The sequence below is a fragment of the Equus asinus genome, chromosome 10 (genome assembly GCF_041296235.1).
Source record: "Equus asinus isolate D_3611 breed Donkey chromosome 10, EquAss-T2T_v2, whole genome shotgun sequence".
NCBI lineage: Eukaryota > Metazoa > Chordata > Mammalia > Perissodactyla > Equidae > Equus > Equus asinus.
This window is the reverse complement of record NC_091799.1, coordinates 13,107,164-13,130,824: the sequence shown is the minus strand read 5'-3', so window position 1 is coordinate 13,130,824 and position 23,661 is coordinate 13,107,164. Positions and strand designations below refer to the sequence as shown.

The following is a 23,661-nucleotide window of genomic DNA, read 5'->3' as shown; positions in this document are numbered from 1 at the left end:
TCGCAACAGTGCTGGCCTGGACGGGGGCAGGGTGGGGAGGAAGGTGGGCATGATATGGCCGAGGTGGGGCCTGGGGGTTGTACAGGAGGCACCGAGGCAGGAGGCAGACGGGGACGCAGGGCTGGGGACCCCTCAAATCCATGTCATGGAGGGAACCGAGGCCGACAGCCCACTTCTCTCCACCCGTGAGGGCTCTCACCCTCGCCTGCCCCTGCCTGGGGATGCAGGACCCTGTGCTTCTGCCCTGGGGGTCAGGGCAGGGGAGGACCCAGGGCCCCACCCTTCCAGGCCCCAGACCCACCTCCCACCACGGAGACTCGGGGTCGCCTCGCAGCAGCTCAATCACATCACCCGTCTGGAAGGTCAGCACTGGCTTCCCGGGGGGAGGGGGGTTGCCATGGTAATTCTGCACGGCCACCATCTTGGGACCTGCTGAGGACAGAGCAGCAGGCACCACTCGCTTGGTAACTTCGTCCTGGCTGCAGCCCGCCACCCCATCGCTGCCCTTGGCCTCCCCAGCCTTCTCAACCCCTCGGGGCTGCTGGACAAGAGACCACTCCCCACGCAGCCACACGGACCTGTACTGCCCCCCAAATTCTTCCCGTAACCCCGCCCCTGTCTCTGTTCTGTATGGTAAGTAAACTGTTTATCCGAGAAACAGAGTCAGGGTATCATTGTGCAAAGAGCAACTTATTTTTAGAGGGCACTTTAGGTATTTTCTTCCAAACACCTTTCAAGTCTGTGACGAGAACCAGCCCCGAGGAGCAGGAGGGCACCTGCCTGTTAGACGGGGTGTGGGGGGGGGGGCACCAGGGGTCAACAAGGCCAAGGCCGTGCCAAGGCCACACCACTGGTCTGGGGCAGCACTGGGGCTGAAACGGGGGTCCTGGTTGAGCCCCCTGAGAATCTGCAGGCAGTGCCTAGACCGAGCCCTGCTGTGACCCGCGGGCCCCTTGTGGCTGTGTCTGTGGGCCTGGTCCTGATGCTGGCGTGCCCACAGCACCGGCATGGTTCTGGGCGTGCGTTTTCCATAATCAGGTCTAGATTCTGTTAGGCACAGCTCGGGCCACCCCAAACATGGGGCTTTCGATTCTCAGCATCTAAAAGCTATGCTCCTATTACACAACGCAAGGCACGGGGATACAAGGAAACAGGAAAATGGTCAAGTGACGTCTACTCTGCTGGGGGTCTTGGCTTAGCGCTCCACCCCATCTGAAAGGACCCTGACCCCACGCCCAGCGTTGCATCATTAGAAACTAAGAGGGCTCCGGGGGAGGTGGCCGTGAAGGCGGGAGGGAGATGGGGCCAGAGGGCAGCACACACTCGGGGAGCCGGGTGCTGAGAATGCCGGGCCAAGCTGGGCGGTCACTGTGGCCAGGCGTGGCTCAGCTCCCAGGGTGACCAGTGGCATGGACAGTGGCTGAGAGGGCCCGAGTCCCGCAGACTCACCCGGTCCCGCTCCAGAGGTGTCCTGTGAGGGCAAGGACAGACAATAGTGATGAGGGAAGGCTGCCCAAGCATCAGACACTCCCTGCCCCCCACGTCCCAGATGGAAGGGTCAAGGCAGGAAGCAGGGGGGAGGAGATGGACACGCCCTGGCCTCCCACAGGCACTGGTGACACTGTTTCCCCACGTGACACCCCACCCGCCCCCCACTATTATTACCTATACTCTGCACCTTTGCGCCTCTCTGCAGCCCTGGGACATCCATCCCTTTTCCTCTCCTATCCCTAACCATTAATTCCTACCTCCTCCAGGAAGTCTGCCCTGACTGCTCCCTGCCCTGAGCCTGGGGTTTGTCGACTGTCTGGGACATGTCCTGCTGCACAAGACTAAGTGCTGGATGTCTGTCCTGCTCCAAGAGCACTGCTCTGTCCCCTAGGCAGGGCCCAGGAAGTGTCCTTTAAGTGCTGTTTAGTTTGACTGAACCCTACGGCTGGGGTGAGGCGTGACGCCCACACCCCATAGATGAATTCAGGGACTTCATCCTCGAGTCAGCTAAACAGAGGGCCCGAGGTCAAATCAGGATGGGGGCAGGTGGGTGGATGCACGTCACAGAGCTGGGCCCCCCTCGCGGCATGCAAGCAGAATGGGGGGCAGCCAGCAGGGCAGCAGCTGCCAGGGCCCCAGGAGGCTGTGCACAGGGACCCATTCCTACTGACGCCCACGAGGAGAACGAAGGCCCCTCGTGAGCAGCAGCAGCTCGGGGCGCGGGGCCCCAGGGTGGGGAGAGCCGGAGCGAAGGGGTCGTTTTGGCTCCGGCTCACAGGGCTGAGTGGGGTGCGGGGCAGCGGGCAGGGCGGGGCAGTTTGGCGGACTCACCAGGTCTGCTGGAGAACCTGAAAGGGAAGCACAGTGGGCATTAGGGGGCAAGCTGCCAGCCCCGAGGGCATGGTGAAGTGCGTGAGTGAGGCGAGCTTCGAGGCATAGATTACACACACACAGCTGGAGGTGCCAGAAGTCTCTTAATTACTTCTCATGGCAAATTCTAGCTCTGGTTTTAGGGGCGCACGGGAGAATGCAGCCTGAGTATCAGACCCGAAGGCAAACAGATTTTCCTACGTGGGCCGCTCTGCTCCAATGGCGGAGTACCTGGATCCCTCGGTGGAAGCTGGGCTCAAAGGGAAGATCTCCACAATTGATTAGTAATGCCTGCCGTGGGCAGGTGACAGGAGGTGTTGGTAGGCATGCTACCTATTTGCCAGGATGTTCATTTACCAACTTGGGGCACCTCAGCTTGTCAGATGGAAGGCAGATGTTCTGAAGATTCTTTCCACCTGCCCTCAGGTGACCCAAGGGAAGGACAGAGAGCCAGGCTGGCCCCAGCTTTCTGATAAGCTGGGCTGCCACCTCACTGGACAAAGCATGGACCACAGTGGCTAAGGCATGTGGCTGATGTGACCTCGACACCCTCTGACACTCAAGAGTTGCAGCCTGCTCGGGGCAGGTGTGAGTATCGGACAGACCCCACAGAGCAGAGATTCCAGGCTCAGTGGACGTTGGGCGGGGAGGGGCGGGCAGCCCACCCGCTGCCCACACGGAAGACAGCAGCAGGCTTTGCCCCGACGAGGGCTTCCCAGGGAGAGGCTGGCGACTCTCGGGGGGTCCCCTGGCCCAGGGCAGCAAACAATGTAGGCTGCCTCGGCGCCGGTGATTGGCAGGTACAGCCCAGAGGTGGAGCAGACCAAGGGCCCAGCAGCGGCCTGGAGCCCACGCACAGAGAGGGTAAGAGGGCAGAGCAGCTCCCAACAGAGAGCAAGCAGCTGGGAACTCTCCAGAGGAACACGGCCAGAAGGGACTGGGGCAGGACAACGTCCCCAGCAGAGGGAGAAGTGAGGGAACCACGTATCGCCCTTGGGAGAACCACAGGCTCCTTGAACTAAAAGCAGGTGCCCAGCGAGGACTTTTAATGACATGGGGAGGATGCTCAGGATAACTTCAGCTTTCAAAAGAGGTGAAGTCGCCTGCCTGGGTAGGTCCCAGGTGTGTTTATTATGAAAATATCAGAAACAAACAGAGAGGGGGGTGGATGGGCACGTGCGTCTGCAAAAAGGAGAGGAGGCCGCGAGCTGTGCCTGGAGGCACTGAGCTCTTTTCATCTTCTCTTTTACTCCTCTCTTTCCACATTTCTATGGGAAATGAGGATTTAATAACCAGGGGAAGAAAACAGAAAGAATATTTTTAAGAAAGAAAACTTGCAAGGACATGTATGTAAGTTTCGCCTTTGGTTATTTCTTGATACGTTTGTGGGTGATGTTTATCTTCTTTATTTCATTTCTTCTCTTTTCTTTCTCCAAGTTATTGATAAGTAAATATGTTACTTTTAGGATCAGGAAAAAAATGCCGAAAGAAACGAACTGTCCAGTCGCCTAGTGCGGGGGACAAGTGGCCACAAGAGGGCGGTATTGACGGGCAAAGCTGAAAAGCCGCATCTGGGCCGGCAGGTGCCCGAGGTGTCTCCTGGCCCCGAGGAGGCTGCTGGGTTGCGGACAGGGCAGGAGTGGGGTGCCTCGGGCCTGTGGCCGGGCCGAGGGGGTTTGGGCTGACCTGTGGGACCCTCCTCCCAGATCAGGGAGCTGGGCCAGCCCTCACAGTAAATGCGGAACTGACAAAACCTTCTATTCTGGGCAGCGGTGTCTCGGGGTGACAAGCAGCTCTGATGTGATTTTCTGTCTACCTGGAACGAGCTGACCTCCTCTGAGAGCCGCTTCCCATGTGGGGACCGCCGTGTGACAGCACCATCTCATGGCAATGTGGGAAGGGCCAGGTCGCCCGCATGAAGCATGGGGAGCGGAACAGATCCTCAGCAGGTGCCCCGACCCCCGGGCTTGTGCTTCAGAAGGAAGCCTCGGCGCCCACTGCCCACTGGACCCAGTGCTCAGCCAGCCCCTGCCGGGTGGCTCGAAACCTTCCAGAACCATCTCAGGAATTTCGGCTGACCGTACAGCTTACCCCAGGCTGGGCACTCCCTCAAACCCATCCCCAAACCAAGAAATTTCAGAGGCGCCTCGGCACCCAGGTGCCAGCAGTGGGGCCCAAGTCCCTTCCCCTTCCTGAGCCTCAGGCATCTGCGTCTGACACACAGGCACAGAGAGAAGGGGGCCTGGTGAGTGCTGTGTGCACACGAGCGCGCTTGTGCAAGTATGTGCATGAACCATCTACTAACATGGCCGCAGCTAAGGAGGGCCAGGTCTCCCTGGGCGCAGGATAACCAGGGTGAAGGATGACTGCGACCCGAGTTTCTCGGTGATCGGAAACCTCCACGCAATCGCCCAGAATGTTCCGTGCCCATTTTGGGGGTGGAGATTCCACAAATTTACAACTGGAGCGGGGCAGGCAATGCAGGAGAGGCAGAGCAAACCCCTCGAGGCTAAGAGTTAGGAGGGAGCGCAGTGGCATGGAATTCCCCCACCGTCTGGGCCTCTCGACTGTGTGATCTGAGCCTCAGTTCCTCATCTGGGCCCTGCCCCATGGGGTCACTGAGGTAGGAAAGGAGAATGGGCGCACATGGCCAGGGCTGGGAGGGTGGGAACGGGCAGCCGTGAGTGACAGGACCCTCGGCATGTGGGGTGTCACGGGGCCTGAGGACCAGCCCCCGAGGCTCATGTCTGGTGGGCAGGGAGGGGTCGGTACTCACTGATCTTGCAGGGAGGCGTCACTTCCAGACACTCCTTGTGCGCCCCGACGCCACACCTGGTGCACAGGTACCCCTGGTAGAAGGTGCCCCTGCGAGGGGAGGGCGGAGTTGACTCGGACGCGGGGCCAGCTCCTCACTCCCCACAGCCGCGGCAGGGCCCAGAGATGACCTTCCCGCCTCGCCGTGGACCCCAGGACCACCCATCCCTCAAAGGCCTGTGCCTCCAGGACCCCCACCCTGATGCACAGCCCTGTGCCCGCTCTCCCCTCGGACCGCCCCCGCCTCGTGTCCCACACAGCAGGCCCTGGGCACCCACAGGGACAGTCACCTCCCCTCTCAGCTGGATCGGAAACACCGGAGGGCCCAGCAGGGTCTGACACTGATGGATAGTCCCAGGGCCCTCTGGGTCCAGCATGGTGCTGGCCTAGGGGGTGGTCAGCAGTGAGGGGGACACTGGGTAGACCCCACACTAGGCCCCCTCGGGGCCGGGGGAATGTGGGTGGGTGGGCAGTGGGGCAGGAGGCCCCTCACCTGAGGAACATCCTGCAGGCTTTGCAGTTGGTGGTCTTGTCAAACGTGTACATCTGGAAGCTGTGGTGGTTGGCGTTGGCTTTGTCAGGCCTGATGTTTGACCTGATGATGGGATGGAAAGAGGGCACCAGATCCCTGAGCCCCTGGGGGTGGGAGCCGGCCGGGCAGGGAGTCGGGGGGCCAGGACTCAGAGCCGGGCTCTGCTGACACCCAGGCAGCCTCGGGGGGCCCTGACACCCCGGGGAGAACAAGTGGGACCTTCAACACGATGCTGTGCTGGCCTGAGAGAACCTTCTGGGGTGACGGTGGTGGCTACGTCCTGACGAGGGTTTGGGTGTGGGCATCTGCGGAGCCCCAGCGGATGTGGACTCAGGATTTCACTGTGTGCAAGCTCGACGGTTCCAGACTAAACCACAGTGACCTCGGGCTCACAATGGCATCCTGACGTGTTAGGGGGACGTGTGCTGATGTCAGCAATTCCCTTAGAAACACACCCACCGTCAGGGGGCGCGAGGGCTGGGTGGAGTGGTCCGCGGCAAAGAAAGTAGGGCAAGATGTTAACGGTGGAATCCGAGGGTGTTTACCGGAGCATTCTTTCAACTTTCATGAATACTCGGAAAATTCCATGAAAGAATGTCGGGGAGGAAATTACAGCCTCTGGAAACCGAGGGGCAGACACAGAGATGGCCCACGGTTCCCCCCGCCAAGCCTTGGGGCCCGCCGCCTGGCCGTCACCTGTTCTGACGTGTCCTGGACGTGATCCCATTTGACCTCCCAATAACCCCGTAGCCTGGGCCCTCCTCTCACCTCCATTTCCCCAGGAGGAAAGGCGAGGGAGGCGAGCGCACCTGTCCGGAGGCCCCCAGCCCCCTGACGGCAGAGGCCACGTGCAGAGGGCCCTGCCACACTGGCCTCAAGGTCTGACGGGCCTGGGGACCCCACTGATCACTTTTCTCTGTGGGACATACTGGGCCTCCCCCTAGTGTTCACGGAGAAACAGCTCTGTGGCTTTCACAAAAAGGGGACGCTCCCCCAGCCTGTAAGGCCCTGAAGACCCAGTCAGCACGAATCCCTCTGGCACCACGGCCAAACACCAGCCACTCTGCTCTGCCAGTCAGGCGAGTGAGGCCCAGCTCAGGGACAGCGGATGGCACAGCCCGCCTGGGACAGGCTGTAGCAGACGGAGGGCCCTCTTGCCCCAAGGAGATTAAATAGCTAGGATGCTACCAAGTTGGAGCTGGCATCCCGGGGGCGACAGAGCCTGTCTCAGTGTTGGGGCTTTCGAACCACCCCTTGTCTGTGAGAGCCCCGGACTGCATGCCCCGGGGCATGGACCGCAGACTCACATGGCCATCTCAAACTGCTCCATCCACTTCCTCTTCATGTCTTCTGTCTTGCAGAAAAATTGGAAGCCCTGCTTTCCTTGAAGGTGAATGAGATAGAAGCCGTAGGACCACTGCGGGAGGAGATGGCGTGCTTGCAACGGGCACAGCTTCGGGTGCCCTGCCTGGCACGTGTACACACAGACTCGTGCCTGTGCCTGCGTGTGCACACGTGTGTGCCGTGCCTGCGTGTGCACACATCTGTCTGCATGTGTAAGCGTATGCATGCATGCACATGTGCACGCCCCTCTAACAAGATGTCCTGGGACCCTCTCCCACCCCCTCCAAGGTGCGCCCTCAACTGAAATCTCCTGGTTCAGTGGAGCCGACTCTAAATGATGGCACTGGGTCCCCAGGGAGCCTGTGTGTAGGAACCTGCCAGGGTGCTTCTAGGATACTGGCCCACCCACTTTCACTTCCTAAATGGGATGCTAAAAAAACTCACTGTCTGAAGTAAAATAACAAAAAAAAAAAAAGGAAAAAAGGCAGGGAAAACCACGGGTTCAGGGAGCCCGAAGCAAAGCCGCCCACAGCTGCCCATCCCTGCGGCCACCCACCCGGCCAGCCGTCTCGCTGGCCTTTCAAAAGGGCCCAGGAAGAAGGGTGTGGAAAGACTGAGTCCATCTGTGTTAGAAAAGATGGAGGAAAAAAGGAAGGGAGAGAGGGAGGGAGGAGAAAAGGAGGAGAGAGGAAGGGAAGGAAGGAGAGAGGAAGGGAGGGAGGGGAAACACAAAGAAAAGACTAAGACAACACAGCGTGAGGGGCAGACACACCCCTGAGGGGCTACGCAACAACAGTGGCAGGGCTCCCAGTGGTCCTCCATCTCTGGGCGGGGCAGGGTCATAATTAAGACCCTGGGGGGACAGAGCCATGAGCCCAGCCTGCTCAGGCCCACAGGCCCCCTCCTGGGTCAGGATGGAAGTGCGGCCTCAGCCCCAATGTGAGGGGGGTGGGTCGAGGGTGCCTGGTGCTTACCATCTTCCCGTGAGACTAGGAAGCATGAGGGGAGGAAAGGAAAGGGGAGACAAGGTCACTAAGAGACTTGGCCGGGCCCCGAGGTGGGGACCGCAGCCCAGGATGTTGACCATGGCCAAGAGCCCCTGGTGGTGGAACCAGAGAGGAAGGCGCCAGGGGCTGGGACACGGGGGCTGCCTGGGGAGAGGCTCCGTCGCCCCCTCTGGGGCCCCAGCGGCTTGTTCTGGACATCAGGGCTGTGTGGGTCACCCTATGGCTCTCCCAGCTGGCACCTGTATTCTACACGGCAGCCTCTGAAGGCCAGGGTCCATGACTTTAGCACCCTGACTCCTGGCCCCCAATCTGACCCAGGGTGGCACACAGGGGTTGCTCAAGCACTGGGGGCAGAAGCCTCTGCCAGAGCAGGACAGAGCCAAGAGGAGGTGGCAGCCCTTCCCTGAGGTCATGACCCTGCCCCAGATGTCATGGCCCCATCCCAGTGGTCATGGCCTCTCCCCAGTGGCCCTGGCCCTGCCCCAGTGTCCACAGCCCCGCCCCCAGCATCCATGGCCCGGTCCCAGCAGTCATAGCCCCGCCCCCAGAACCCATGGCCCCACCCCAGCAGTCATAGCCTCACCCCCAGCATCCATGGCCCCGCCCCAGCAGTCATAGCCCCACCCCCGCACCCATGGCCCCGCCCCGGCAGTCATAGCCTCACCCCCAGCACCCATGGCCCCGCCCCAGCAGTCATAGCCCCGCCCCCGCACCCATGGTCCCTTCCCAGCAGTCCTGGCCTTGCTCCAGTGGTCATAGCCCGCTGGCTGGACATCAGAGACTGATGGGCCACAGGAGGCCCAGCCAGAGCCCCTCCAAAGGGGGCAGGCATGGGGAGGGGCAGGAAAGCCTGCTGGCTGGAGGGGCAACACGGCTGGCGTCAGGTCCCCAGGTCTAAGGCCCGCCCTGCTCAGTTGCTCAGTCTCCTTCCTGAGGAGCTGTGACCCCATGGTGCCCAGCTTCAGGAAGATTCAGAGACAAAGGCGCGGGAAGTGCTGGCCGGTCCCTGAGTGGGCGTGCCCTCGGCAGAGCCACAGTGACAAGAGGACGGCAGAGGAGGGAGACCCATCCTAGCTGCGGTGCAGAGGCTGCCTGGCCCGCCCAGCTGGCCCACTCGGGGTCGGCACTGACTTCCAGCCGGTTCACCTTTTCCCAAGGCCCCCCACAACTCGTCCCGCAGTGGGAGATCACTGCCCACCCTGTGCCCGGTGTGGCCCAGCCTCGGAAGGCCCTGTGTCCCACCTTCTTGACGTCCTTGTTGTTCATGGGGTCGTCGGTCATCTTGTGGAAGAGCAGCTCGATGATCTCCTTCAGCTCGTAGCTGTAGCCCCTCCTTTTGCAGACGATGACCACCTTGTCAAACAGGAACAGGTACCTGGCCCCACAGCGCGGCCAGGGGACCTGTCAGCACCACCGGCGCTCTGTGCTCTGAGGCCGGGCTGTGTGCCTCAGCTGGGCCGCGGGGGGCCCGAGACCTGCCCTCCCCACCTGCTAACTCTGACCCCTCGGCCAGGTCTGGGCGGCTCCGATATGGCTCCTCCACCCCCACGGGGCCTTCCTCACAGCACTGCCCCCGACGGTCAGTGCCCTTTTACATGTCCATCCTCTGCTAGACTAGGAGCCCCATGAGGGCAGGACCCGTATCTGCTGTGACCCAGCCATGGCCCCAGACCTTGCACACAGTAGGTGCACAAGGAGGACCGAACAAGCAGGGCCGTGCCAGCTCATCCAGAGCCTTCCCTGTCACTGGCTCCAGCATTCCCTCGCAGCCATCAGCCAAGAGCTCGTGTGGCCACTCTGTCCCAGCTCCCGGGAGTCCGGGAGCTCGCAGGGCCTCCGGCTGCCCCCAGCCAGCCAAGTGCCGGCCGCGGGCAGAGCACCCCATGGGTGTGGCGGCTGCTGGCTGATGTGGCTGCCGGGCGCTCTCGCCAAGAAGGAAGGAAGCAATTAAAGCAGAACCACACAAAGCCGAGTGGGCAGGCAGCTCTTTCCACAGGAAAAGCTGTTTCCAGACCCGCCGGGCAGCGAGTGCCCTGGATTGGAGCGCCTGACCGTGACGGATGCTGCCCGGCCCGGGGCCGCCGCTCACCTATCTTGCTTGGTGTGGTTGACTATGGACCGGACCTTCAGCTCCCCGTCGATCTTTGGCCTCCCAAATTCCTCCAGTTTCACTTGCTGGGAAAGAAGGGGAGGCTGTGAGCCCCAGGCAAGAGCAGCGCTCCCATCCCCCCAGCAACTGCATGGCGAGAAGGGCAGGTGGGCATGCGCCCAAGGGGGACGTTTCCCACGGAAACCAAACACGGACCAGTGACATGGACCAGTGGTTCCTGGCTGGGGCTTAAGGCTCGGAGGGGGCCTGCACTGGAGGCTCCTGCCCCTGTCCCCCCAGCCCCGCCGAGGACCCCCCTCAGCTCGGCGGGAACAAAGAGCGATTGATGGTGCCGGCCACGTCGACAGGCCGCTGTTGTGTGGAGCCCAGAGCAGGGCCTGGCAGGAGGAGCCAGCCGCCCCACCCCGAGAAACCAAATGAAGGGGTACAGACAGCCCTTATCAGACGGAGGGCGGGGGCGCAGGGGCCTGCACCGTCACCTCCCGCAGGAAGAGGCTCCCAGTCAAACCCGCTCTCAGATCTGCCGAGATTTCATTTTCGGTTTCCGTTTGGTTTGTAACTCCGCTCTGCTTTGCTTTCAGAGGACGCGTCTCCCGACACGTTCCCTGTGTGGTTCTCGAAGACAGGTCTACACGGACGGGAGTAGGAAGGGGGGAGCTCCCAAACGTTCAGGGGGCCCTGCTCATGGCGCCATGGTGGATGGTTCTCAGCATCCTCTTCCCAGTTTCCTAAATTTTCCGGAAGCTGCCGGAGCGAGACTCAGGGTGCAGCTTTGGTGTCACACAGCACAGAGGGAGCTGAGCGCCTGTGTCGCCGCTCGACTCCGGGCTCCAGGTCTTGTCTCTGAAGTGTGGGGACCAAACCGGGGGCCCGCCTGCAGTGCTGGGGCACGGGAGACAGCCACGGCACTGGCGGGGCACCTGGCCCGTGGATCGCTCCACACCTGTTCACCTCTCTTGTTTTTGCTATTTAATGAACAATTATTACTCATAGATGAAAACTTTTAAAAAAAACCAAAAAGCATCTTTCTTCGTGTTGTCAAAGTGCTGAGGGCTCACTGCGTGGCCTTCAGAAACACGGAGGGGAACGAGGGGAAGGTGCGGCCCCCAGACCCACCAGGCGCCACCCGGCTCACAGTCTGGGGCATGGCTATCCTTAACCTCCTCCGCACTTGGGCGACTTTCTTTCTTTCTAAAGAGAAAGAAAAATGGGGTGGTATCATAGCGCTGTTCGGCAGCTTCTTTCCTTTACTTGACGGCACTGCACGAGCGTTTTCTGGCCACTTGTTTGCAGAGGCGGGGGTCCTCTGGGCTCCTCTGACCCCAGGGGGTGACGAATGGCCTCCGGGGGCATCTTTTGCAAAAGCTTCCGTGTTGATGCGCCCTTGACAGAGGCTCGCCCGACCCTGCCACGTCCAGGGTCCGGAGAATGAAAACGTTCGCACAGAAACCAGTGGTCCTCAACCAGGGGTGACGGTTCCAGGGGACATGGGGCGAGGTCTGGAGATGCACGTAGTCCTCACCACTTGGGCCCCCCAAGTGTGGGGGAGCTACTGGCATCTAGTAGGCAGAATTCAGGGGCGCTGTTCAACATCCTACAAGGAATGGAACAGACCCCACGACAAAGAATGATCCGGCCCCAAACAGCAACAGTGCCGAGGTGGAGAAACCCTGGTCTGAGCATTCGGCGGATCTGAGAGAAGCTGGAACAGCTGGCACAGGCGGGGAAGTGTCTGCCTCCTTGGATGGCTCGTTTCCTCTCCCCGCAGGACACAGGGGCTCACCCACCGCCCCAAGGCCAAGCCTCTGCCAGACCGAGGGGAGAGGGTCCTGTGAAGTGTCAGCCCTGCCTGATGGAGGCCAGGGGGATGGGAGAACCCAAGGGCAGCTCCTGGGTAGAGCCACGAAACCCTGTCCATTGTCCCTCCTGAGGACAGTGGAGATGAAGGGGTCCAAGGACAAGAGGCAGCCTCATGCCCCAACGGAGCCACACCCTCCTCTTGGACCCAAGAGAGTTGAGGGCGCAGGCCATACAGTTCCTCCCTCAGGCCCTGCCCCTTAGCAAGCGGCTTCTGCTTCAACAGTGAGGCTTTGAATGCAATGTTTAACAACATGTCTACACGCTCATAATGAACCTTCACTCTCTGGAGGGTCAGCCGCACTCACCAAGTTTTCTATAGAACTCTGAAATTCGCTGATTTTCTTCAGGGTCTCTTTGTCCCGTTTAACCTCATTTATGTACATCGCCAAGTCCTTGAAAACAACGGGGAGCGGGGTGGTTAGCAGGCACGAGATCCCACCCCCATCTGCCCAGGGCTGGCATCTTCAAAGCACCTTCCACATCCCCTGCAGGTGGCCAGCCCTCGAGGCGACACAGGGGTGAGACGTGCCACCCCCACTTGAAAGATGAGGAAACCAAGCAGGAAAGGTAAAACCAGCCCCAAAGTGCACCCCACGGAGGGCCGAGAACCCCAACTCCTGCCTCCTGCCTCTTTCTACCCTGTCAAGATCCCCGCCAGGTTGGAGGGAAAACAGCCACCTGGACTCAGACTAGCCTGCTCCTTCCTCTCGGGACGGGGGCACCCGCAGGCCGCCGCCTCCCGCAGAGCCTCTGCAGAACGTGGGCGACCCTGTCCCCACATTCCCCCTGCAGAACGTGGGCAACCCCATGTCTAGCCTGGCCCATCAGGCGCTGCAGCCTCCTGCTGCCACCAGGGGGCAGTGCCCGCCACGATCCAGACAGCAGCCTTGCTGGGCCGGGCACCCAGCGCCACGGACAGCCCGGGGACCCCAGCCCTCCCCTCTGCGGAATGTGCGCGAGCGGGCGGCCCTGACCTGCCCAGCAGGAGGACAGGCTGCCTGGGGTGGAATCCCTGAGCCAGGCTGAGGCGGGAGCCGCTTCCGGCCTCCCCTCCAGCACCTCCAGCCTGGTCCCACAAGGAGCCCCCAGCAGGGCAGAATCTGAGAGCCTGAGGCAGAAATGTTTCGAGATGGCCCCAGGGAACACCACTGTGGCCGAGGTGGTACAGGCCGCGGGGCTGCCTCACGGCTGGGAGCGAAGTTCTCCAGGAGCGCGAGGCAGCTCGACGGCTCTCAGCACAGACGGCCGAGCAGCAGGGGGACGCAACGCAGAGGGGGCCACCCTCCTGGGAAATGCCACCTTGCTAAGACTGAGGGTGCACAGATGTAGCCAGGTGACAAGGAGGGGGTCCAGTCTGAGCCAGCACTCAGAGGTGGAAAAGGATGGAGCGTGTTCAGGGGCCTGGGAGGGGAGCCACAGGAGGTTTCTGAGCAGGGCAGTGACGTGAGCTGAGCTCTCCTTCCAGGGGTTTCCACAGACACCGGAAGGAGAGGAGAGGAGGCGGGGCGGGTGGGGTGGGCATTTCAGAAGCAGAGGCCACAGGACCGGATGACCCAGAACTGAGTCCAGTGCCTGGGAACCAGTGACAGCCCAGCAGATGTTCGGGAAAGTAGGAGAGAGGCCCAGGAGAGTGACTGTGGGCCAGGCGAGGTGACAGATGGGGACACGGGGCAGGCGCCCGGCCTGCAGCCCCTCCCCCTGCCCCTCTGCCCTTGGGTGGGTCTGGTCCCCTGCTCCCCCCCTGCTCTGCCTCCTGCTTCCCAGGAAAATCTACACCCAAGGTCACAAAGTGAGACTTGTCAGCAAGGCCAATTCCAGTCAAAGAACACAGGCTTGGTACATTAAGTCTGAGGCTGGCCCCGCCTCTCCCTGCCTCAGTTTACCCACTCACCTGCATGGCTTCCAGTGCTTCTTTGAGCTGCTGCCTCTCAGGCCGGTCGGTGGAATGGCTCAGAAGTTCCTGGAGGGGCAAGAGGGGAGCCGGGTCACCACTTGGGGGCGCTGGCCTCTGCCCCCACCCCCCAGCTCAGGCTTTGGTTGGGCTGCCCAACTCCAGCAGACAGACAGCGAGCCCTCACCCAGGTGACACCCCGCTTCAAGGTAGGGGTGTCCCCAAATGCCGTGGATAACAGGGGGCTGTGAAGGCAGCACAGAGCACAGTGCTGAGCTCACAGTGACCTGTGGAGTCACTCAAGAGCCTCTCGGAGCCACTGTCCCTCCCCAGGTCTGTCTGTCCAGAAGGACTTCCTATTTCCATTTATACCGTGGCCACCAGGAAGCCCAGGGACTGGTTACGTGATCGGCCACAGGAGCGCTTATTCTTGGTCTGAAGATGCTTTTTCTCTTTCAGTTTTTCTCCTCTCTTACCCATTTTAATCATAACGTTCCTTTGCATATTTACTGATAAACACTCCTAACATACATATGTACTGAGCAGTTCCCAGTATATGCTGTGCAGTTTTTATGTGCTAGGCACAGACTGTCCTGAGTCGTTTGCTGCTTCTGTCTCAGCCGGGCCTGTCTGTGGGCCCCACCCCACTCCCCTGGAGGCCGCCAGGCGCGCGCCCGCCCCCGGCGGTGGCTCACCTTCAGGAGGAGGTGGTACTTGAGCACCCTCTGCATGGGGACCACAAGCAGGTCTTGCAGCTTAAACTTCCCGTCCTGGACCTTCAGCGTGCATTCCTGGGGCGTCAGGAGCAGCAGGTCGATAAAGAGCATCCTTGCCCGGGGACGCTGGACCCCGACACTCCCATCCCCCAGCCTGGGGGGCGGGGGGAAGACCTAAGCCCTGAACTGGGGCCCGGGGGTCTGGTCCTTCTCTGGCCCAGCTCCCAGAACCGGGCAGCATCTCCCAAAGCCCTCCTCAAACCAGGTGAGTGCGGAGGGGCGGGCTTCACAGCAGGCGGGCAGGGGGCCTCAGGGGTCTGCAGTGGCCACGGGAGGACTCTGGGATTCTGAGCGACCCCTGGCCCGGCATCTACCAGGCCTGCCCAGAGACCCTTGGGGCAGCCAGCTCAGGAATCAGGGGTTCCCCACTGGTTGCTGGACACACGGGGGCATCGTGAGTCTCCAAGGGGCACGCTCCCAGCATTGCTGGAGCAAAGGGGCCTGCGCCAGTGTCCGCCCCGGACACAGGGTTTGACTGGCCAAGTACAACGTGGGAACCCAGCCTCCGGGAGCAGCCCGGCTGCCCCCGATGAGGGCGGGGAGGAGAGGGGCCTGGAGAGGGGCTCATGTGGGGAACTCGACAAGAGCCAGAGGCGGGCCCTCGGCCTGGGGTGAGAACGGGGGAGGGGTGGGAGGCTCCACGGCTCCCACAACTGTCCAGGGTCTTGGGGTCCACACAGGCCAAGGTCAGAGGTCAGTCACTGCCCCTCACTGAGCCAGATCTGGTCCCAGAGGACTCAGGCTGTGTTCTGGCCCGGGATGAGGACTTCTACCTGCCTATTCCTCACCCCAACAAAATGCAAAGGAAACAAAAATCATCTGCTAAAAACATCTACAAAATAGTCACATGGCTACCCTGGCTCCTACCTTCCTCTCAAATGGGCAAGCGGAAGGCAGCGAGCTGCAACCTGGGAGCCGACCAGGGACGGGCTGGGGGCCACCCGGGAAGCCCCCCCGTACCTCAACTTTTTGTCTGAAGTCCTCCCGGCCGGCGAGGAGCTGGTTCAGCGTGTTCTGGGCGTGCTCCATGTGGCTGCAGTATTCCCCGTAGATGAGGAGCCTGGACGGTGCACACACATGCACACTTTGCACACTCGAAGGCTGATAAGCCACCGGCCCCGCGGGCCTGCCTGGGCTTCCCGGGGGGCTGCGAGCGATGGCAAAGTGCTCTCTCCCCGTGACAGCCCCGTACGCGCTAATACGCTTAACAGTTTTGTTCTTGTGTGGCTGCTGTCTCCCCCTTGCTGAAATCCCACCAGGCGTGGAGCGGGGCTGCCAACATGCTGGGAGGAGGGGCACCCCCACTCTCCCAGAACCAGTGGGCCCTCCTGTGGTTCTGTTTCAGGTCAGGACTGGGTTTGGGGATGTGGTTCTCACCACCCCATCCCACCCCTACAAGGGGCTAAAGCAGAGAGGAGAGAAGCCCCTTGTTCCCCCAGGGCTGGGGGACCCCAGGAAGGTCACACGCCCACCTGCAGGCCTGTCCTGGCTCTGGACTCGCTCCGGGGGGTGGCCCTTGTGCTGATATTTTGGGGTGTGTGGACCCCGGGGTCAGCCCTTGCTGCTTCCACGAGGCACCGACGCCCTCTGCCTGGGTTCTCAGGGCAGGGTGACGTCAGCCCCGAGGGCCCTGCTCGTCATCTGCGACCTGGACATGGCTGTGCTGGCCTCGGGGTGCCAGAGGCGCCGCAGATGCAGAAGATGCTCGGGGCGCAGGAGCTCGCTAATCCAGCTCCACCCGCTGCCCACTCCTCGCTGCTGCCCATCACGTCCCCACCCCCGCAGTCATCACGATTCTCAGCCCAGAGTCCTCATGCTGCTGTCTCCCAGCCCTGACGCCCTCTGCTGTGTCCCCGCCTGTCCCCCAGGGCCACTGGCTCTTCAGACTGGGGCTCCAGCACTCTCGGGGCCTTGGGCTACTATCCTGAAACTTCATCTTTGAAAACCTGTCACCCGACTACAGAGCAGAATCCCAGAGAAGGACCGCGCAGGCGACGATGGCAATGACAAGGGTGACAGTGATAGCCACCACCCACAGGAGCCATGTGACGCACAGCACGTCGTGACCCTTCACCCACTCATAAAGGCTGGAGGGATCAGCCCCATTCTCCAGGCAGGAACCGAGGTCTCAAGAACTTGCTAAGAGTCACCAGCCAGTAAGCGGTGACGGCCTGGCCTGGCCACAGTCTCAGCTTCATCGGGAAGCTGCGCCGCGTCCACAGTGGTGTGTCCTGGCTCTGGGGAGCTCAAGGCAGTCTCTGGGAGCAGGTCAAGGTGACCTCAGGGCCATTTCTCTGTCCGTCGTGGACACTGCTTCACCCTGGCACCTGGTGAGGCTCGGGGGCAGCCGGCTGGGCCTGTCTCTGGCTCGACTCCTGAGGAGGCTGGCACTCAGAAAGAGGCGGCCTGGTCTGTGGGACCCCTACGCTCTCGCTGTTGGGCCCTAGGGGCCGCGGTCACCACAGCTGGGCCGGACATTGGCTCTGCCACATGAGCCCCAGGGCAGGTCTCCCCTCCCCCGGGCCCTGGGGGTTTGGGACAGATCACACCCCATTCCTCCCGGCCCTGGAGTTCCAGGCTTCCTGAGAACAGAGCGGCATGCCAGTATTTCTGACCAGAGAACACGTCATTTCAGAACAGCCCCGAGTTGGGCACAGACGACACCTCCCGAAGCACCTCTCAGCTTCCGACAAGTGTTCGGGATGCACTGTTTGTTCTCTGTGTGGTCGGAGGCTCCGGGGCCTGCACTGGGCCGAGCCACCTGCATGTCCTCAGGCCACCCTGAGGGCTCTCTCCCGCCTGGGCCTTCGGGGAGGCTCCCAGGCTCGGGGGCCAGGATCCTCCGACTCCAGCGAGACACTGTGGTCCAGTCCTGAACCGGCACAGAAGCTCACCTTCCGGCCACGGCAAAGTGAACGCCCCGGCTGCGTCCCGCGTCCACAGCCTGGCGGCGAGAGACACCGACCAGGGGCCACTTTGCCCTGGTTTCCACTTAAATGAATCTGTTATTAAACTGAGAATTTTAATAAAAAACTTGATTAAAACCCATCGTCTCTGGAAGCAACTGGGGACGGATGGGAGACTCAGCCGTTCCCGGGCACGTCTTAAGGGAGCCGACCCGACCCGGGATGGCCCAGCCCCCATCGAGGGACATCTGTGGGCAGGAAGAGCTCTGAGTGCAGCCGGCAGATACTACTCGCAGCCCAGGTCGCAGAGGCCCTGCCTCCCACTCTCTCTCAGTGCCCTTCTGTGCCCCGCAGGCCTCCTAGGCACTCGGTGCTCTGGAGCCGGCCGAGCCGGCCTTGGGTGCTCCCCTTTAACTTCTGCACTCCCCTGGCTCACCTAAGCCCGAGATTCTGGCCCACAAGGTGTGCACAGAGGGGTCCCAACTCCGCTTTCCTACAGCACACCCCACCAGACCCCACGCATCAGCCACAGCTTGGCTGCACAGGCAGCTTTCTCTGCCCCGGCAAACTTTTATTCATCCCTCAAAACCCTACCCCATCATTTCCTGCTCTGTGTCCCGGCGGGGCCAGACAGAAGAGCAAGGAGACAGATCAGGGAGATGTGGGGCAGAGGCCTGGCCAAGGGGGGTGGGGGACAGCCCTGGGTCACCCAGTTGCCCACCTCTGAGCTCCATGGACAGGCCTCACACCTCCTCGCGTCCCAGTGTAGGTGACCACAAGCCCCCTGCCTGGACTTGGGACTTTCTTTTCATCTGTAAATGGACAGGGGCAGGGACAGTGGCATTGACAGCAAGTGGGAGTGCCATCGTGGGGCAGAGAGAGAAGCTTTAATAATGATCTAGATGCAGCCACACCTGAGCTCAGCCCATCCTCCCAAAAACACCACCTCGAGGTCAGGGGCTCTGAGGCTCAGAGAGGGGAGATGACTCTAAGGTCACCCAGTAAGTGAGTGGCAGGGCCAGACTCCAGAGTGAATCCCATGGCTCCCAGCCCAGTCTGTGAGGCCCCGCCAGCCTCTTCTGAGTCTCGGGAAAGGAGGGCTGGACAGAGTGGGAAGGAGCGGTCCGTCCAGCTCAGAGGGTCCCACGCAGCCCTGCCAGATGGGGCAGCCAAGCGAAGCCCTGCGGGGGTTCCAGGAGCCTGGACGTGGGAGGCCCTCTCTGTGCACGCCTGGCCAGGACCACCCACCCTCGGGCTTTGAGGATAAAATGACCCGTGAGCAGAAATCCAGCCGGAGCTCAGTGTCACCCAACTAACATTCCGAGATGCCAGAAGCCACCGAATGCAAAGTGCTCACCCGTCTCGGAGCCTTTCCGTCCACACACTCTCGGACCTCCCGTGGGGTCTGGGGTCCGGGGGAACTGGCCTTTAATTGTATTCTGATCCGGCCCCTCCTAAAAGCTAGTCCTCCCACCTTCCTTCGGGGCCACTGACTCCCCGCGGCTGCTTCCCTTTGCAGTCCTTCTGCCCCACGTCCATCCAGCCTGACCCACTGACCCTCTAGAAGTCAGGCTCCAGGCCCAGCTTGGCCAGCCCCAGCTATCAATAAAAATAATGTGGCTTTATGTTACATCCACATCTGTAAAATGCAAGCCTTTCCCAAGGCCTACTTCCCTCTGTGTGGGAGATGTCCCCTTCAGGGCCATAGGGCGAGGCTAAGAGGAGCATCTGCTTTGTCTGAGCACCGAGGCCACATTAATGGAAGCATAACCTCCAAAAAGAGGGAGATGATTGTCCTCTGCCACTTGGCACTGGTCATACCACACTTGGATGCTACTCATCCTTCATCCGTGATGAGCTGCCAGGATCTTGCTGCTAGAATCGCTCAATGGCTTCTCCCGCCCTCATAAAAAAATTCTAAATCCCTATCTTGGCCAAGCAGACACCTGCAGAACCCTCCAATGGTTCCTTAGAGAACTTCCTCCTCGCCCACTTCACTCCTGCTCCTCTGGCCTCTGCTAGTTCCCAAAACAGCCTCTCGCAGGGGCCTTCCCATCACTTCTATTCCACCCCCCGCCCAGAGCTGATCTCCTCTCACCCAGGTCCTCAGGGCCCATCCTCCGCCACGGGCCCCCTGCCCCCGCCCCCTCCCTGTGCCCTTGAGCTCTCCCACAGCCACGGTGAGGCCTTCATCTGTGGACTTGTTCCTGTCTCTCCCCGACCCACGGAGAGCAGGGCCTGTTCTGTTCACCACGGTGCCCTTGGCCCAGAGCTCAGGAGCTGCACACAGCAGGCACTCTATAAATGCTTGTGGGATTAAGAAACCAGCAAACATCAGGACCGTAGGGGCTGACTTGGAAATAAGAAGAGAAAGTGGCAGGAGGTGGGCGCTGGGATGGAACCACATGACTTGGCAAGTGAACTCTGATGAAACTCAGCCAGCTCTTCCCCAGAGGGACCCCAACCACAGGGCCTGGGCCCCTGGAGCCTTGCTGGGCAGGTGACGGAGCAGCGCGTCGGGGGAGCTCCTGGTGCTGGAACACGTTCCACTCACGGCAGCAGTTTTCAAAGGTGGAGATGACCATCATTCCCAGAGGAAACAAGGCCCGGGAGCCAGGTCAGGTCCAAGGCTGCGCGCGGAGGATGGCGGCCAGCTCTTGTTTAAGGGCAAACGGACTGTGGGGACAGGCCAGACAGCCGAGCTCTTGGGCCGGGTATGCAGAGGTTCCTGGGGGAGGGCGGGTCATCCATCTGTCCCTTGGCCACGTGGCCAGCCATTTTTGCCCTGGAGCTGCGTTAATGGGCCTCAGAATGAGTCGAGCGTCATCCACGGCCCCCCACCCCCACAGCTGAGCAGCAGCACTAATGAGGGGCTGAGCCACGTCTGCTTATGTCTGCCCCGGGGGGGGGGGTCAGGTCTGACAGTCAGCTCGAGCCCACCAGCTGGGTGCTGACAGCTCGCCTGGCACACTGGCTCACAGCCAGGTGAGAGGCAAACCTTGCTGGGAGCAGGGGGCGGGTTTAGGAGCCGGCCTGACCCCTAGCCCCCCTTTGCATCCCTCCCCTGGGGCCGGCCAGCATGCTCACACCTGCCGTGGCCTGGAGAAATGTAGTCTGTCTCCTGGCCACCTCTGCCACCTGGTCGCGGGCACTGCCTACCCATTCATGGCTCCCGGGAGCCCCCCACCCCGTGGCCCCTTAGAAAGCAGACGCAGGGCCCTGTCCACTCAAGAGGGGAGAAAGCACCTTGCCAGGAGCCAAGGGGCACACAAGGGGAGCACCTTCGGGTCTCCTAGGGGAGGGTACCTGAGCATCCAGCCTGGGGACGGGCTGCCTGGGTCTGGGGGTGTGAGCTGAGCTGACAGTCACCTGGTGGGAGGAGGACGGGTTACACCCGGGTGCCAACCAGCCCCCTCGGGCCTTCTACAGCTCCCAGGACCCCCTCAGACCCTGGAGAGTAAGCCCGGGAGCTGGTATTTCTAACAGGCTCCCAGGCGGCTCTGAGGAACAGCCAGGTTCAGGAGTCATTAAGACAGAACCTTCAGGAACCCGCTCCACAGACTCTACGAGGGGAAGAAAGCAAGGCGCTGCCTCCCGATGGTTCTCCTGAGGTTTCGTGGCTGAAAACCCCACCTCCCGGGCTGCCTGCAGCGCCAAACACCCTGCTGAGCCCGTCTCGTCCTCATGTCATCCTTGTCAGCAGCCCCTTTTAAAGGACCCGCTGCCAAGGCTCAATGGTCAGAAGCAGGGGCCTGCGATCCCGCTCGGACGGTAGAGCCATCCTGACAGCTGCCCCCTCACCTAGTCAGCAGCTTCCAGAATCCCAACCCTCTCCCTGCCAGATCCCGCAGGGCATTCCAGAGAAGAGAAGGCTGCCTTCACCCCATCCATCAACGGGTACGGAGTGGCTAAAGCAAGGAATCAAAGAGGTTCAGAGAGGCTTTGCAGCAGCGACGGAATTAACCCAAAGAAGGGTCCCTGCACTGGTCCTCAGTGGGTGGTCACACTCCTCCATCCAGTGTTCCTTCTGGACGAGGGGACTGGACGGCCACTGGAGCCATGCTAACGGGCGTGACTACTGCAGGCGTCCTTCTGGTGTAAGGAGGCCGGCGCCGTCCCTGCGTCCAGACTCAGCCCGACCCCCGGGCGTAATCCAGGCCCCTCAGCTTCTGACCAGGAGCATCTACACCCTGTGGGCTTCTCGGACGTTTGCCCCAAAGCCTCAGAGACTTGGATGAGACCACAGTTGGAGGAGCGAAGACTCGGCGCTTCTCGGCCCCGGAACCACCGTCCCCCGACATCCAGGACCGGTTTACACCAGGACAGTTGAGCACCTGTGCCTGCCGCTGTCACCATGCACCCCTCCCCTGTCCGTCCACCCAGGTCCAGGACCTTCTGCCCACCCGGCCACCAAAGCCCTTCGCTGGGTGTGGACCAGCTGTGTCAGTGGCACAGGCCCGGCCTCAGTTTACCCTCATGGCACCAACACCATCCCTGTCCCTAAGTGAAAAGTACGGAAGTCAAGGCACAGTGTCATGCACAGGCAAGGCAGCAGGGAAGCGGCCTCAGCCCTGGGGACCCCGGAGTCTGAGCTCTCAGCCACGTCCTGCTGAAGCCCCTCACTCAGACCTTTGCGGGGGCGGGTTTGGGTTCTGTCCAGCAGCAGCACCTGCCACATGCCACCTCCCCACCCGATGAGCTCCAGGGGGCAGGCTCCCCGGGTGCCCAATTCCCCTGGGTCCTGGGCACACTGCAGGCGCCCTGTGATGGCACAAATGTCCTTCAGCTGCCAAGACCCCCAGGGACAGAGGCAGAGGGAGCTGCCTCCTCCCATCCAGGCCGTCTCGGGGGTGCCCTCCCAGCATGATGGCGGGGATGGTGGGCAGCCTTCTCAGTTTACAGGTGAGGACAGCAGTCTGGAGGGGCACAGCCACCTGCCTTGGCACCACAGTGAGAGATCCCACCTCACCCCACCAGCTCTGCCTGGTCCCCAGCGTGGAACCAGAGAGGCGCCTGGACAGGGAGGGGCCGGTGAGGCTACCTGACACTCACCTTTCCTTGAAGTCGAGGAAGACCTTGGCCAGAGTACTACCCCCTGCCATCATGGACATGTCGATGGCCCTCAGGAAGCTGTGATGCACCTTAATTAGGTCCTGGGACGAAAAAGCAATTCGCACATGAACAGGCTATGAGGACAGGAGGAGGGAGGTGCTCTTTAATTACACTTCTCCAGATCTGTTTACGAGACAGGCCCGGGTGCTGGGTGGGGCCACAGAAATGCCAGGCTGTGGTTCAGCGGGAAGGTGCTCTGGTGATGGGCGCACAGGGGGACCTGAGCCCATGAAGTCCTGAGGGGAGGCATCCACAGCCTGCATCAGCCTGCGTGAGGAAGCCAAGGGGCTCTTGGGGGCGGCCTGAGATCACAACTCTGAGGGATGGAGTCTCCGTCGCAGAGCAGGGCCTCGGGCCTGGGGAGGTGCGCTTCCCCATGTTTCAGAGCAGATGGGTGACCAGTAGGCAGCTCCTGTTCCGACAGTGGCCATTTGCACTGGCCACGGCAGGATGAACTCCGGATCGGCGGCATGGAGAGCGAGGAATCCAGAGTCTGGACCAGCCCCGAGCAGGCGGCGACCAGTGCCCACCCCTTGAGCTGATGAGGGGCCAAGGGAGACCGGTGGGAGTGGCCGCACTGGCTGTTGGCACCCTGCAGCCGCCAGGCAGAGGGGAGGAGCAGGAGCCGGTGTTCCTGGAGGAAGCCCATCCATGCGCAGCTTCTGGAGCCTCAAGCCAGCCCGCCCTGCTCTGCTGACCACGTCCAGGTGAACCTGCCCACAGGGAGTCGCCCTGTGTCCGCGTTCAGACATCCGCAGAGCAGGGAAGGGGGCCCTGCTCAGAGGGGTGGAGGGGACGCATTTCTCTCTGGCTGCTGACAAAACCCTCACACCTCTGCCAGGACGTGTGCTTCTGAGCCACACCCACCGGCACAGACAGTGGGCAAGGAAGGCTCCCACAAACCACAGCCTCCTGTCTCCTAAAACCAAAGTTCCCGGGGAGAAGGGC

The 23,661-nt window shown here is 61.5% G+C and overlaps 1 protein-coding gene across 4 annotated transcripts in view; it reads right to left on the bottom strand.

Annotated features, from left to right (window-relative positions):
* Positions 1 to 23,661, bottom strand: part of VAV2 (vav guanine nucleotide exchange factor 2) — a 190,081-nt gene that overhangs the window by 15,923 nt on the left and 150,497 nt on the right. For 2 of the 4 annotated variants that reach the window (XM_070518422.1, XM_070518424.1), the window contains exons 8-20: positions 22,654 to 22,754; positions 15,656 to 15,755; positions 14,615 to 14,710; positions 13,920 to 13,988; positions 12,334 to 12,420; positions 10,148 to 10,233; positions 9,301 to 9,433; positions 7,015 to 7,124; positions 5,669 to 5,770; positions 5,138 to 5,226; positions 2,323 to 2,339; positions 1,450 to 1,471; positions 302 to 432 (exon numbers count right to left, since the gene is read on the bottom strand). In XM_070518422.1, coding sequence (XP_070374523.1) covers positions 302 to 432; positions 1,450 to 1,471; positions 2,323 to 2,339; positions 5,138 to 5,226; positions 5,669 to 5,770; positions 7,015 to 7,124; positions 9,301 to 9,433; positions 10,148 to 10,233; positions 12,334 to 12,420; positions 13,920 to 13,988; positions 14,615 to 14,710; positions 15,656 to 15,755; positions 22,654 to 22,754 — 1,143 coding nt within the window. The remainder of the gene's footprint in view (positions 1 to 301; positions 433 to 1,449; positions 1,472 to 2,322; positions 2,340 to 5,137; positions 5,227 to 5,668; positions 5,771 to 7,014; positions 7,125 to 9,300; positions 9,434 to 10,147; positions 10,234 to 12,333; positions 12,421 to 13,919; positions 13,989 to 14,614; positions 14,711 to 15,655; positions 15,756 to 22,653; positions 22,755 to 23,661) is intronic. The other 2 variants (XM_070518423.1, XM_044778447.2) reach the window with 1 other exon arrangement.